General features: G+C 28.4%; 1 protein-coding gene and 1 long non-coding RNA gene across 2 annotated transcripts in view; one reads left to right on the forward strand and one right to left on the reverse strand.

The window, feature by feature from the left end:
* Window positions 1–15,262, reverse strand: part of LOC126926479 (uncharacterized) — a 109,884-nt gene that overhangs the window by 75,055 nt on the left and 19,567 nt on the right. The window lies entirely within an intron of this gene.
* Window positions 866–14,083, forward strand: LOC126926424 (sialin). Its single transcript, XM_050742731.1, has 9 exons — window positions 866–1,048; window positions 1,159–1,245; window positions 3,565–3,809; window positions 4,546–4,782; window positions 4,955–5,039; window positions 7,136–7,241; window positions 7,567–7,828; window positions 9,810–10,184; window positions 13,448–14,083. Exons 2-9 carry the CDS (start codon window positions 1,236–1,238, stop codon window positions 13,694–13,696), a joined length of 1,569 nt encoding a protein of 522 aa, XP_050598688.1. The 5' UTR covers window positions 866–1,048; window positions 1,159–1,235; the 3' UTR covers window positions 13,697–14,083.

Consider the following 15,262-nt stretch of genomic DNA (forward strand, 5'->3'; position numbering starts at 1 on the left):
GAATGAAGTTTAAGAATCATTGAAACCTTAACATGTTTTCCATGAGATACGACCATTTGCGATCTATGGTTTCTTTGAGACTTTTGTTCCTCGTAACGAGTAGAATACGTTGCATTAAAAAAGTCTTGACATTGTAAAAAATGCTGAAGGCCAATTTTGTACATACAGCTTTTTACACATCTTCACCGATACAGGGGTATAATATCGCTTTATGGTGGTTTTTATCCTCACCTTTTATACACCCTGTACATATATTGTATATCTGTACATAATTTGTTAACAGATTAGAGCAAAAATATATAATAACAAAATAACCTTTGAAACGATATCACGTTAAATGAACATTATTTCCAACAATTATTCATTAAGGAACAAGACAAGAAGGGTTGATTCTTTGATCCTCAATTATCAAATGTGGGGCACTGGATTGTTTTCTTATGGATAATAGTATTTTCTTTCTTATGGATATGCATAATAGTAATATAATATTTCTTATTGAATATCTAGACATTATGAAAATATTATTATAGGTTAGCGACGTTATTCTAAATTTACTCGGTTCTCTATACACAAGTCCGGTCTAAAATGATGTATTCAAGAAATGGACAGATATCTGGTGGAATGGCCGATTTACAGGCATGCCCTATCAATAAATAAATTAACGATCAATAAATAACGAGCGTAGCTCGACACAAGCCTCGTCGAATAACGAGACAAAGAAACGAATAAGCTTGGATTTTAAACGTACGGAACGCAGCGTAACTTTCGTTATCTACTATTTTTGCATGGGTGGAGGTTCGCAGAAAGATTCCTCAGGGTACGCGTGATTATAGCCGAAGAACAATCATGCAGTATACTCCGCGACACTAGCTGATTAACACACAACACTTAGAGATACACGAAAAGTCTAACAAAATCTGTCAAAGGACAATATTCCTATGAATAAACATCGTGACGCGAGACTTCCTGTAAAATCAATGGAATTATAGGTATTTTCACAGAAAACCGTATACCTCGACACGATTCCAAGAAACGTTCGACTATTTTTATATCCTTTCGATACTGATACAGAATAAAGCTTCCTTCTATCAATTAAACGTAGAATAAACACGTTAATGATCTTTAAGATTTTTCTTTAAGAAACTTTATTCGCGGAAGACGTCGCGTGTGCGTAATTCCTTCGTTCGATTTAACTGGCGTAGTACCATAACCTACGAGGGAAAGAAATCGACGAAATGGCCAATAGTAAGTAAAACTTTCTTAGTGAAATATAGCAAACGCGAGGGAAATGCACGATTCCACGCGAAGATTGCCGAATATCAGTCAGCTGTACCGAAGAGAACGATCATTAACTTCAGTCATATAAATTTCAGGTCATAGCTTTTCTAATTAGTATAAAGTTATTTGACTGTCTAGTTAGCAACGTATTGTAGTAATCGGAAGCTAAAATCACATCTACATCTACATTCGTTATATGCAAAGAGCTTTGTGTTTTCACAACATTTTCATTTAATTAGATATAACTCTGCGATATATGTATATACAATTACAGTGTATTTATGAGAATTACGTGTATTCAATTGGTACATTATTTTTGGAAATTGGAGACTTTAGGGAAAGGATACTATAAGTCACATTTCTCTTTTTTCACGCAACAGGAATTTTTGTCAATCGATCTTATGTTATTAAAATTATCCTTTCGTTTGATCTTGGAGCTAAACATATATTTTTCTACCCTTATGATTTCAAGAATATTGATTTATGATTTAAGATTATGATTTAAGATTATTAAGAATATTGCGTGTCATTAAGTGTTAGAGTCATTAAGTATTAAAATATTATTTGCCTTAAAAAGTTATATTTTCGTCCATATCCAACAAATTATTTCCATTTTTAACTATTTTATATTAATATATTAAAATAAAAAAGTTAACGAAATCGTCCGGTTATGATGGTTTTTTTAATCTTCGATTGAAATATATTGAATAAAAATTGAGCATAAAAAGGATTTTGTTTCGTACGAGTCTGCCAATTTTTAATAGTTATCAAATTACGTAACCATAAGAATGATTGTTTTACATATTATATCTTTAGATATTAACAGATATTAAAATATCACTTAATCTTCCTATGATCGTGACAAGAAAGAATAAAAAATAATAACAGATGTTATTGTCTTACTACTCATAGATTTTGTCTGGTTGCGTGAAATTTTCGTGATATGATAGACGCCAGTATTAATACAAATTATCGCTAAATGATTTTATTCTTGCATTTCATTATCATTAGGGAATTCGAACGAGTATTTCCGATGTAAATGAGTCAATGAAATGATTGACTCTTCACTTTGATTGCATATCTTTTACCTTGAAGTAAAATAGTATGGAGAAACTTATTTATATATTACACGATGGAAGAAGATAGTTCGTATTATCTCACATTTGAATATTACATATCTTTCAATCATTCTTTCATTGTAGGAAAGAAAATATCATAACTTTTCGTAGTGAGGCAGTCGAGTACTTTCGATACAGATATCGATATTTTACATTAACTGTAGATTCTTTCTTAAACTATATTACGTTACGATCCTTTTATTTTAAATATCTTTATGTTTGTTTCATCCTGCTGTAAGACTAAGAGAAACAGACATAACCTAAAATTTATTTTATTTTAATTTTATCTACTTGTCTACATACGCCGCGATATCTTCTGATTCCCGATTTCATTAACATTGATATTTATATTATTCGTTGTTATTTCTCTATTCAGAGATAGGATCATATTGGCTATTACTTTATTCTTTGAATAAATCTATCACACCGTTCTGAGCCGAGAAACCTTTATTCCACTTTCTAGGGATAAAAACAAAAGAACATCTTTAACCTATCGATTAAATCTATCGATTGTATCTAGAACTATCTTCTAGTTACTATTTATAGTAACTAGTGCATCTGCATATGGATAGCGAGCGCGAACTCAAGTTGTCATTTACAACATTATTATTTTATATATTCTTTATTTTTTATTCGAATTGGACAAACTTTCCGATGTTTTCTACTTAATTCACCTTTTTAATTATCAATCAGATTTTTCGATAAGATTCAAATTAAGAGACCATGCATACTAATAGGTAATTATAATTTATTATATTTTTGTAGTTCTTGAAAATAGTTTTAACAGCTTAAATACAAAATTCTGGTCAATGAATCGTCTCCTTGATAATCTCGATCAATAAAACCAGCGTCCTTTAGCACAACTCAGTTAATACTATCGGTGAAATCTTACAAACCATGAATTACATGTTATTGGTATTAATAAATTCCTTTGCATAGCAGAAACAGGTGTGGTAACAAAACAAATGAAATCGAAACTTTCAAAAGTAAAAGAACTGCACTGTATATATGTACATGTACATGTAGATACTGTACTTTATTAAAATTTGTATTTCAGTTGATTCAAATTAATTTTAAAATAACAATTATCTAATTCTATTATAAAAAATCAATACCAACTATATCTTATTATACATGGATGTGTTCAAATAAATTAAATGCATTCAAGAAAAAGAACTGATATCATGCCGGGACGTGCTTTGGTATCTTGTTTTCTGCGGTTTCGCTATAAATTATATGCTGCGGATCAACTTGAATCTGACGATAGTAGCGATGGTAATACCTCGTCCAAAGCTGGCAACAAATTCTCAATGTGACATCGAAAATCTACGGTTATACAATAAAACAGGCGATAGTAACAACACACTTGAGACTACAATATCTACTACATCACACTCGGAGCAAGATATAATTGTACGTATATTTTTACACTTCTTTGTATAATAATAATTATAATTGTAATCATTATTATTATATGTTGCAGACCCCTTCTTTCAACATTTTCATGTTCATATACCTAAAGAAGCTTCTCTAGCGTCGAATTATTTTTGGACTGGATTAACATTTTCGAATATTTTAAAACACATGTTTAAATATTATAAAAGCAACTTGTCGTATATTCTTCCATTTGATGTCGTAAAATAGACTAAAATTTTTTAACGTTAAGATAGAACAGATACTTAAATAGTTTGCCTTAAAACTTGAAATATTTTGTGTAAAGATGTTTATTACTTTTTGACTGATAAATTGATACCCGTTGATTTTGTGATTTGAAAGTATCATTTGTTCATCTATTCGGAAATAAGTTACTACTATTAAAAATATACTACTTAATCCAAAATTAAGCCATTTTTTTATTTAAAGGCATATTAAGAAGGCAAATTCATTTCATTTAAGATTTTCATTATTGAAAAATTAGTTTCAAAAATCCACGAAGTTATTTTATGAAAATGAACTAATTTTATAACTCATATTTATACAGATAATATAATTCTCTAATTCGATAAATGTAAATTGTGTTTACAAATGTACTAATTTAAGTTAGAAAAATTTAGCAAATGTCCAGCTGGGCAAATTGTAAAGTACAAATTAAATAATAATAAAAAAAAAATGTACTAATGATATTTCTGGGGTTGAATATTGTTTTCAGGACGATGATCGATTTGCATGGACCGAGCATCAGCAAGGTTTAGCTTTGGGAGCTTACTACTGGTTGCATTGGGCATCGCAACTTCCTGGAGGGCTTCTAGCAAGACGTTATGGTACAAAACTTGTTTACGGCTTAGGAAATCTCTTAACAGCGATTCTTGGCTTCTTTATTCCGTTTATGACCCATTACCACCTTTATGCTCTTGTGACAATACGGGCTCTGCAGGGCCTGGCCGCGGTAAGTCAACAAAAGCATTAAAACTCGATGAAATGAAAATGGGTAATATTATAATTAAAATAAAATATTCTAGTAATAGTCTAAATTTAATTGTCAGCGTTATCTATAAAACTATCGTTGTTGTTCAAACGAAAAATATTCGGACAGTTTTCGATTAAAATTATTTATTTAGGGTGTTGTATGGCCCTCTATGCATGACATGACCGCCAAATGGATTCCTCAGAATGAGAGAAGCAAATTTGTTAGTTCCTATTTGGGTAAAGTATCTACAATATCATAATACATATATGTATTTATCTATATGTATATTTAATAATTATATATAATGATTGTACATATTCCAATGTATATGTATATTTCTAAGAGACAATTTGCATGAAATATCTGAAATATTTTATGATATTTTAGTGTAACATTATAATTATTATATTATACACATAAATATATTTTAAGTGTACGATTAAAAAAATGATTGAAACGTTTGTTATCTACAGTGTAGAAATGTTTTATAAATTTTAACACTTATTTTAAAATAATGAAATAACAAAAGGGTTTGAAACTTCTGTCAGAAAAAAATGCGTTGAACTTCAAACAGATGCACTAAATTTTGTTATCTTGGTAATACAGCAAAAAAGACAATTGCAGTAAAAATTGACTAATTTAATTTTATATGTACATTAAAAGTTAATTGTCTATATACCAGATTCTGATATATAGAATCTAGGATCCTGATTTTTGTTAGCACAAAAATATGTCGATTAAATTAATTATAATTAATAATTAATTTTAATTAATAATTAATAACAATACTAATAATTATAATAACTAATTATAATATATATTAATAATTAATATAATTAATATTAATTATATTAATATTATTATTATTAATTATATATTACTATTACATATATACATATTAATTACATATTATTAATATTAATATATTTATTATTATAATATTAATATATATTTTTAATATTTAATAATTAATTATAATTAGTAATTAATATAATTAATAATAATAATATTAATATTATAATATTAATATAATATCAATAATATAATATTAATATATTAATATTATATATTATATAATTAATATATTAATATTATCAATATATTAATATTAATATTAATATAACAATATATAACAATATAATATAAAATGTTAATATAACAATATATTAATATTAATATTATCAATATATTAATATTAATATATCAATATATTAATATTAATATTAATATGTTATTATTATATTATTAATATTATATAATTAAATTGGTAATATTAACAATTAATATTAATATTTATAATATATATTAATGTTTATAATATATTTATAATATATTAATATTATATTAATTATTAATTAAAATTAATTATTAAATATTAAATATTAACATTTAAATATTAAAATTATTTATTAATATTAAATATTATAAAAATTATATTAATATTTTTAGTATTATTAATATTAGTTATATTAATTATTAATATTATTATATTATAATACATATAATAATATATATTACTATTACATATATACATATTAATTACATATTATTAATATTAATATATTTATTATTATAATATTAATATATATTTTTTAATATTTAATAATTAATTTTAATTAGTAATTAATATAATTAATAATAATAATATTAATATATAATAATAATATATTAATATTATATATTATATAATTAATATATTAATATTATTACTATTATTAATATTAATATAAATATATTAATATTATATTAATTATTAATTAAAATTAATTATTAATATTATTATATTATAATACATATAATAATATATAATAATATTAATGATATTGATTAATTATGTTAATTACAAATTAATTATGATTAATAATTAATATAATTAATTATAATAATCTTAGTTACGATTAGATAATATAATATATACGATAGATAATTATAATTAATTTTAGTTACGAAATCTAAAGTGGTCTTTCTTATGATCATAATTGGGACATTCGCATAAAGGAAAAGTGGACTAAACCACATCTTTCTGAATGTGAGATTGCGGTATTAATTTATTTTAATAAACTGTATTAATCATACAAAAATGAAAATATTCATTTCTTCCAAATCAGGTCTAGCTACTATAACAAAATTACTTGTCACGCTAATTTGTGCTCACGTTTATTGTAGACGACAAATTATCAAGTATATTGTGTAGTGAGACTATTCCACCTTTACTCTCAACGTTTTAATTCTTAATTACTCGTATCACAACGATTGAAGTCATTTCTTAAGAGAAAAGAAAACCGCTAGTGGGTCCGCGCTACGACAGATTTTTAAATATGTCACTTTTCAGGTAGTTCTATCGGTGCTGCTATAACTTACCCCCTTTGCGCAGTTGTTAGTAGTACATTCGGTTGGGGCACTGCATTTTATATAACGTCATTACTTGGAGTCATTTGGTAAGATCATAGCATAGTAGTCGTCAAATTTGCTTTAACGTCAGCTTTTGCTTTTATTGAAAAAGGAAATTCTTAGACGTTTTTAATATTCAAACGTGTAGTGTATAAGAAATTTACTAACTTTTGCTCAAAACAGTTTTAAAAAATGGTAGCTAATCTGAGAGGATAACCTTACCAAAATATATAACATTCTTTATACTACACTATACTATACTTTATACTATACTATGATATTCTTTATACTATACTATGCCATATATTATACTGTACTATGATATTCTTTATACTACAAGAAACAGATCTTGACATAAGAAATAATTCCAAGGTACTGTTTCTGGCTATTCCTCATACACGACTCACCTCAGCAACATCCTCGAATATCTGACGAAGAGAAAAAATATATTTTGGAGCATCTTGGTAGTTCGATCGACGAAAAACAAACTGTTATACCTTGGAAACATATACTGACATCTGGTCCAGTTTGGGTTACAATCGCAGCTCACTGGGGTGGAGCGTGGGGCTTTCTCACTCTAATGACTCAAGCTCCAACTTACTTTAACTTCATTCACGGATGGAATATCAATGCGGTAAAAACATATCCTCTGAAACATAATTTCGTAAATAGTTTAATTATTTATTACAATTCTATTAAAATTTCGAATGTTTAAAACGTTTTGTGAAGCATTATACATTCAAAGAGTAGATAGATGTACATCTAGAGTCAAATTGAAGCATTATACAAGTGATAATTTTATAAAGTATGACACAAAATGTAGATTTCATATTTATAGAACTATTACTTTAATTTTCAATAACATAACCACTGTTCCTTTAGATAATTTTTTGTTATCCGGGCTCTTTACTGATAAATTTCATTTCCTTTCTGAAAATCAATTCCTTCACGAAATACGATAATATCAACAAAAATAAATCTTTAAAATGTCCCATTTTTGGAACAAGGCCAGAGGCTAAAATTGAAAATTTCAACCAAACTCCACTACTTTGAGTGTACCCTTCATCAGTATATGAGGTCTAACGTTGTCTTATTGAAAATGGACAATTTCTTTTATCATGTGCCTTTAATTCTCTTCAGTAGTCGAAAACAGCAAGTAATTATTTAGTAGTGTGGCTTCCTCGCAGATTTCAATAACCTTGAAATCTCTACGATAGCATTAACTGCTACATATAAATTTGATGCAACCTATAACCTATTAATATAACCTATTAATTTTTCACCTTTATTGTATAGGTTAGGTTATATTAATAGGAACATGGTCACCGTTAAGCGCGTTCGCCTACGTCAAAACACACGCCACGATGAATATTCATGAGATAGATTTAAGAAAAGTTTGTCGCAAATATCTCGGAGACTAAAATCGAGCGGTGATGGCATGTATAGAAAAAAGTTGTTGAGAATGATGGCCTTGACAACATATTTCAAGATCATGGAAATCGGTGAAGAAGCCACATTTCTAAATAATTATCTCGCTATAATATTCTAAATAATGTCTTGCTCAATACAGCGTGTAAGATATATGTAGTGATTCTGAGTGAACGATTAAAAGATTAAGTTTCAGAGAAAAAAAGGAATCTGTAGATAACATATATATGTACATATATATGTATTAGGTTATCCGAAAAGTGTCTATCATACAAACGTGAAACCAAGTTTGTGAAATGTCGCGGTGTTTATCTCAACAAAATAAAATGGATCGTACGTAATTCGACAAAATAATATAAAATAAAAAACGTTGTGCGTCTATTATTTCCTCATAAAACGAAAGAAACTTTTCAGACAGCCTAATACATATATAGAGGGGAATCTCTATTACGTATCTTGTGATAGCAAAGCCAAAAACACAATTATTTGCCTTATTTATGTATATATATATATACAAAAATTAATAACAATATATATATATAAAAATTAATAACAATGTATATATATTGTTTAAATATATATTAATATATATTATATATATAATTATATATAATTATAATTTATATATTATATATAATTATAAATAATTAGATATATATTATATATTAATATATAATATATACATATATACATATATATATACAAAAATTAATAACATATATATATATTTATATATATATATATAAATTAATAATATATATATATTGTTTAAATATATATTAATATATATTATATATTATATATATAATTATATATAATTATAATTTATATATTATATATAATTATAAATAATTATATATATATTATATATTAATATATAAATATATATATATACAAAAATTAATAACAATATATATATATTGTTTAAATATATATTATATATATAATTATAAATAATTATATATATATTATATATTAATATTATATAAATATATATAAATATATATTATATATATATTGTTATTAACTTTTGTCTGTCGGTTACAAAATGAGATTGATTTGCATAGATTTCTCATTCAGTAACGTATTCAATATTCAGGTTACTTAGAAGATGAGATAAACCTCTACTTATCATTATTTAAACTTGCTCGGCAGTTTACTAATTAATAATGAAAATTTGTTTGCAGACTGGACTTTTATCTGGAGCCCCGCATATACTAAGAATGATTTTCTCGTATTATTACTCGATCATGAGCGACTGGCTCATACGTACCAACAAAATGAGTTTAACCAACGTTAGAAAACTGGCTTTGTTCGTATGTAATGGTTTGCACGGGATTTTCATCTTGGTTTTGGGCTATAGCGGATGTCATCCGACGCTCGCAGTGGTCTTCATGATGGCGGGAACAACTGTAACGGGTGCGATTTCCGCTGGTCCCTTGGCCACTTTTGTGGATTTGAGTCCGAATTATGCTAGTATTCTTCTTGGATTTTGCGGAATGATAGTGATAGCCTCTGGATTCATTTCACCAGCAGTGGTTGGTATTTTGACGAACAACAATGTAAGTATGAATATAAAGTAATTTTCTATTTTGTTTTATATGAATATAGGTTAGTTCTTTGCAACAGCATGGATACAACAATCCATGCAGCATTCGAGATTTTATCTCAACTAATCCATACTCAATAAGCTAGTTTATTATTTGTTTATTAGAGAATATAATTCTATAATAATACTCTATAATTAAATTCTAATACTTTTCAAATATTTAACTAACTTCAATATGAAAAAATATAGACACAAAAAATTGCTAGAGTATATGTCAATATAAACAATGATAATGCAAAAAAAATGAACGAAAGAATCAATTCTGTTATAGTCAAAGGTATTTATAAGCTGAATGGTTTTATTTTCATTTTCTACGCTTTGAGATAAAACATAATGATAAGATACGTGATAACGTATATTTTGATACATTTTTCATTTTTTTATAACATTTAGAATTGTATTCATGATCAAACAATAACATAAACTAAAGTACAACTTTCGTACTAAATTGTAAATTAACATGATTCTCGACAGTTCTATAAAATTGTCAACATCGTAGGGTTCTATTTCTTTCTAAACTGAACAAAACTTGTTCATATATCATTTCTTTTCTATCTTTCAGAAAGCTTTTATCAGAACTTGATATCATACATTGCTTTCATTTTTAAAACATTTAAGATTTATGGTTCTTGTTGAAATTAAATGTTCTCGGTTCTTATTTTAATTAACTTAATACATATACATAGTTGTTTTGAAATACGATTATCTTAACCCTTTACACTGCTATGTGGAGTGTGACTCGACATCAGCTTTATCTCAGGAGCTCCTTTGTCGAGTCCCACTTGACATTCTTTCATGTCCACCTTTTTTTGGTGAAACGTGCGAAAGAAAACCAGAATTGCATCCTGGAAATTGTTTCAAGATATCATACACTTAAAGATTACAAAATACAACAATAGTGTGAATAAAACTGGTATTTAACCCTTTTGCTTCGAGTGTCGCTTACAGGCGGCGCCCGCGAGATGACCTGTGGGCACGAGCGCCGCTTATAGGCGGCAACCACGCGACGAATCCTGAGTTTCAGTATTCCATATATCGCGCATATATCAGTGCCATCTGTAGTCAATAATATATTTTTTCGTTATCGGCAGAACATTTTCTGTTGATTTTATTGATATATTGGATTAATCACTTCTTAAAAGTTACTCATTATTGAAACGTTACCAAAACGTTTTACCCAATATATTTCAAACATCCAAACGATCGTATACTGTTTCGTGCTAAAAAATCTGTTAAATCCATTGACCGTGAAACGATATTTCACGTACGGTTCTTACAAGAATTATTGTTATTTAAGACTTAGGAAAACGTATATGCAGCAACCGCTTCCGTTCAGTGAGAATGGACTGCCGAAGCGAAAGAATTGAGTGAATTTGTTTCTTCCTTTATTTATTTAAATTGTCTTATTTTTTAGTTAAAGTAAATTTCAAATGAAACACTTAAAAGCGTTGGGAACTGCTGCTAACGAAATTCAAATAAAATTCGCAGTGTAAAGGGTTAACACTTAGCCAACCACGCGTGCCACAGCGAGCTATACGTTTCCACCGCGCTCGGACAAGCCAACCTATTTTTCCAAGTATCGACGACTAATATTCGCTACTTGAAAAACAAAGAAATCTAGAAATTATTTAAATAGTTAATTATTCGGTTGGCTAAATGTTAATTTCCTGTAGGTATAATTGCTTACCTTTAATTATTTCCCTCTTAAACACTCTTTACTTATAGCAAAATGCCTTTGGTTCGTTGAAAATTATCAAATTAAATACAAAATTAATATTGTTTATACACTAGATAAAAAAAGTTTCTACACACCAGACTAGAATTTCGTAATTACTTTATTCCAATTTACAATGGATTTGTAAACATTTTTTTCTAAGGAATTATAATTTATAAAAATAATAAAGTTACTAACGTTAAAAAAGATTCCATTATATGGAAACATTTTTGATCCAGTATATATGGATGAATATTTTTAAAAAACTATACTTACCCAATAGAAACGCTATGTAAAAGTATATAAAACTAAAAAATCAATACTAAAAATGTAAAATGACACTATTCTGAAATGCATCAGGTATGTAAGTATGAAACCGGAATTTGTCTACAGATGGCCCTAGCTGATAATGTAGTTATCACTAACCTACGTCATTGATGCTAAAAATCTTTGTTGACATCTCACAAACATTTTCGACTCAGAACAATACAAGTTTCATACAACAGCATAGTTTGTAATAGCGTTGAACATGTCGAATTTTGTGCCTGGAAACTACGATTTGCGGACAGCATTGTTTTCCTGTTACCGTTTGAAGAAAACTGCTGCAGAATCGCATCGAATGCTTGTCGAAGCTAACGGCGAGCATGCTCTTGGTAAATCACAGTGCTTTGAGTGGTTTAAAAAATTCAGAAGTGGCAATTTTGACGTGAGGAACGAAGAACGTGGATCAGAAGGGTGTGATCTATTATGAGCTGTTAAAACCTGGCGAAACCGTTAATACCGAGCGCTACCGACAACAAATGATCGATTTGAATCAAGCTTTGCGCGAAAAACGACCAGAATATCAAAAAAGGCAACACAAAGTAATTTTGCTTCATGATAATGCACCTTCGCATACAGCAAAACCAGTCAAGGAAACGATCGAAGCGTTCAGTTGGGAAATACTTTCGCACGTGTGTTACTCACCAGACTTGGCTCTGTCCGATTACTATTTATTTGCATCGATGGGACAAGCACTTTCTGACCAGCACTTCACTTCTTACGAAAATGTACGAAAATGGCTCGATGACTGGTTTACCTCAAAAGAGCGACAGTTTTTCTGACGTAGCATCCACCAATTGCCAGACAGGTGGGAAAAATGTATAGCTAGCGATAGGCAATTCTTCGAATAAAATATTTTTAATCATTTTCATACAATAAACGTGTATTTTCTATACAAAAATTCCGGTTTCATATTTACACACCTGGTAAAACGGTGCTATTACTTATTATAATATTTATATAACATTTTACAACAAATTACAACATTGTATAAACATTATAACATGGAATAATATAGTAAGAAATAATCTGTAAATTTATAATTTGAAACTGTTGAAAATTTTGTAAAACAGACCATTATACAGACAGGCAGGTTTATATTACAGACCATTATATAAACATTATATTATAAAATAAAATTATTTGAAATATCGTTTTATCATTTGCATTATTTTTTTCAGCAAACTGTATCGCAATGGCGATTAGTTTTCATCATAGCTGCTGTTAATTCCATCGTCGGGACTGTTATATGCTTGATATTTGGAACATCAAAAGAACAACCATGGAATAAGTATGGTAAGTCAAACAAGCAAAAAGCGCAAGAATTGCAGAAATTGACAGCGACGCCATTTATAAAAATCGAAGAGGAAAATCAGAAAAAGGATACGACCGAAAAAGATGGAATGGTTACGGATGAACAAGAGAAATAAATACACACGTGTCTGAGTTATTTGTAAAATAAAATAAAATACAGCATGTGTTCACGACTAACGATAATAACAATAACGTTTACCTCGGTTTTTCGTGATTTGCAGTTGAAGGAATTACCAACTGAAAGAATTCTGATAAGAAGAGAAATTAGAGAAAAGAATGAAAGGGAAACGTATTGTTCAAAATTTCATACCTCTGAATTTTTAGAAGACTGATCAAATGTCGCGTATCATAATAAATTAATAATTTTGAATACTTTGAAATTACTCTAATTTTGAATATCAATGTATTCTAATCAAGAATTTCACATTAATTTCATCGAATTCATAGAAAGATCTAGTTTTTTATGTTTTGCTTAATAAATTTAAATTACTGTGTCTTCCTAATATCTTTACAAGCTGTTAAATGTGAAAAATTATAATAGTTCACATATTTCCACATAAAAATGTTGAACGATTTAGTCTACTAAAACAATTTAACATTAAGTATAAAAATAACTTATTTAACAGATTGATTTTATTGTCTAAACACATCAACTCTGAGTAGATAAAAGAAAGACAAACAGCAATTGATCATGCGAGATACTTGCTGTATATATGAGTTTTTGATAGTCTACAGGAAAATAAATAGTTTCATTGTTCCATTAAAATTAAGTAAAATTAAGTAACAGAACTTCTGAAACTATTGCAACTGTTTGTATTCTAATAACAACATGTATGAGCGAGATAAAAATACATGAAATTTCACTGTAATTAAATAACAATTGCAATAAAGAAAACATTTAGAATTAAATGTCATTAACAAGGAACACCACTCAAGTGTGACATACCGATTTTGATGAAACTTACTAGACACATACCATAGCAAAAATATTCAACACGTATTTCTTTTATTTATATAATTTGTATAATATAAATGTAGTATCTAAATGGGTCTTTAGAGGAAAGGACAAGTAATAATGTTTTGATTTAATAAATAGTATTTACAATGCTGTCGTACGTCTTATTCTCATAGGCGGCTTTCGACTTCCCGATTCACACTCTCCGGCTTCTACACTCGCTCGCTCTCGCTTCTCAACTCACACTGTACACCTTTTGCATCTGTTCTCTCCGGCTTCTCAACTAACACTCTGCCTTTTGCGTCTCTTTGTCTTTTCCCGTCCTATCGAACACGTGTCCCGAAACGACCGTGGCCAGGGTCACGCAGGCCCTTTCCACGAAACTATCCACTTAAAAGGACCGACGACACATTGCTGTACCCGACGATGCCGCGGCTTTGTTTACGGTTCGGCCGATATCTTAGGCCTTTTGTCCACGATACTACATAAAGAAGGTGAAAACAGCTGTCAAAGCAGGTGTTGAAAATGTATTTCCTAAAGTATGCGGTAATCTATTCAAGACAGAGAACTGATGTCAATAGCATCTTTAACCCTTTGAGTGTTGTGGGCGCATATAGGTGTCTGGCGAAAGCTATCGGTGTGGACTAAGGACACATATATGCGCTTTCTGTAAGTGCCCGGCATGGGCTAAGGACGCATGTATGGGTTTTTCAATTTTTCCGAACAC

Source organism: Bombus affinis, chromosome 18 (assembly GCF_024516045.1).
Source record: "Bombus affinis isolate iyBomAffi1 chromosome 18, iyBomAffi1.2, whole genome shotgun sequence".
NCBI classification, from domain to species: Eukaryota; Metazoa; Arthropoda; class Insecta; order Hymenoptera; family Apidae; genus Bombus; species Bombus affinis.

What these genes read in the sequence shown, in the direction of transcription:
- LOC126926424 (XM_050742731.1), top strand. An exon ending in ACTCGGAGCAAGATATAATT is followed by an intron (nt 3,810 to 4,545) that starts GTACGTATATTT and finishes TATTGTTTTCAG; the next exon opens with GACGATGATCGATTTGCATG. An exon ending in CTCTGCAGGGCCTGGCCGCG is followed by an intron (nt 4,783 to 4,954) that starts GTAAGTCAACAA and finishes TTATTTATTTAG; the next exon opens with GGTGTTGTATGGCCCTCTAT.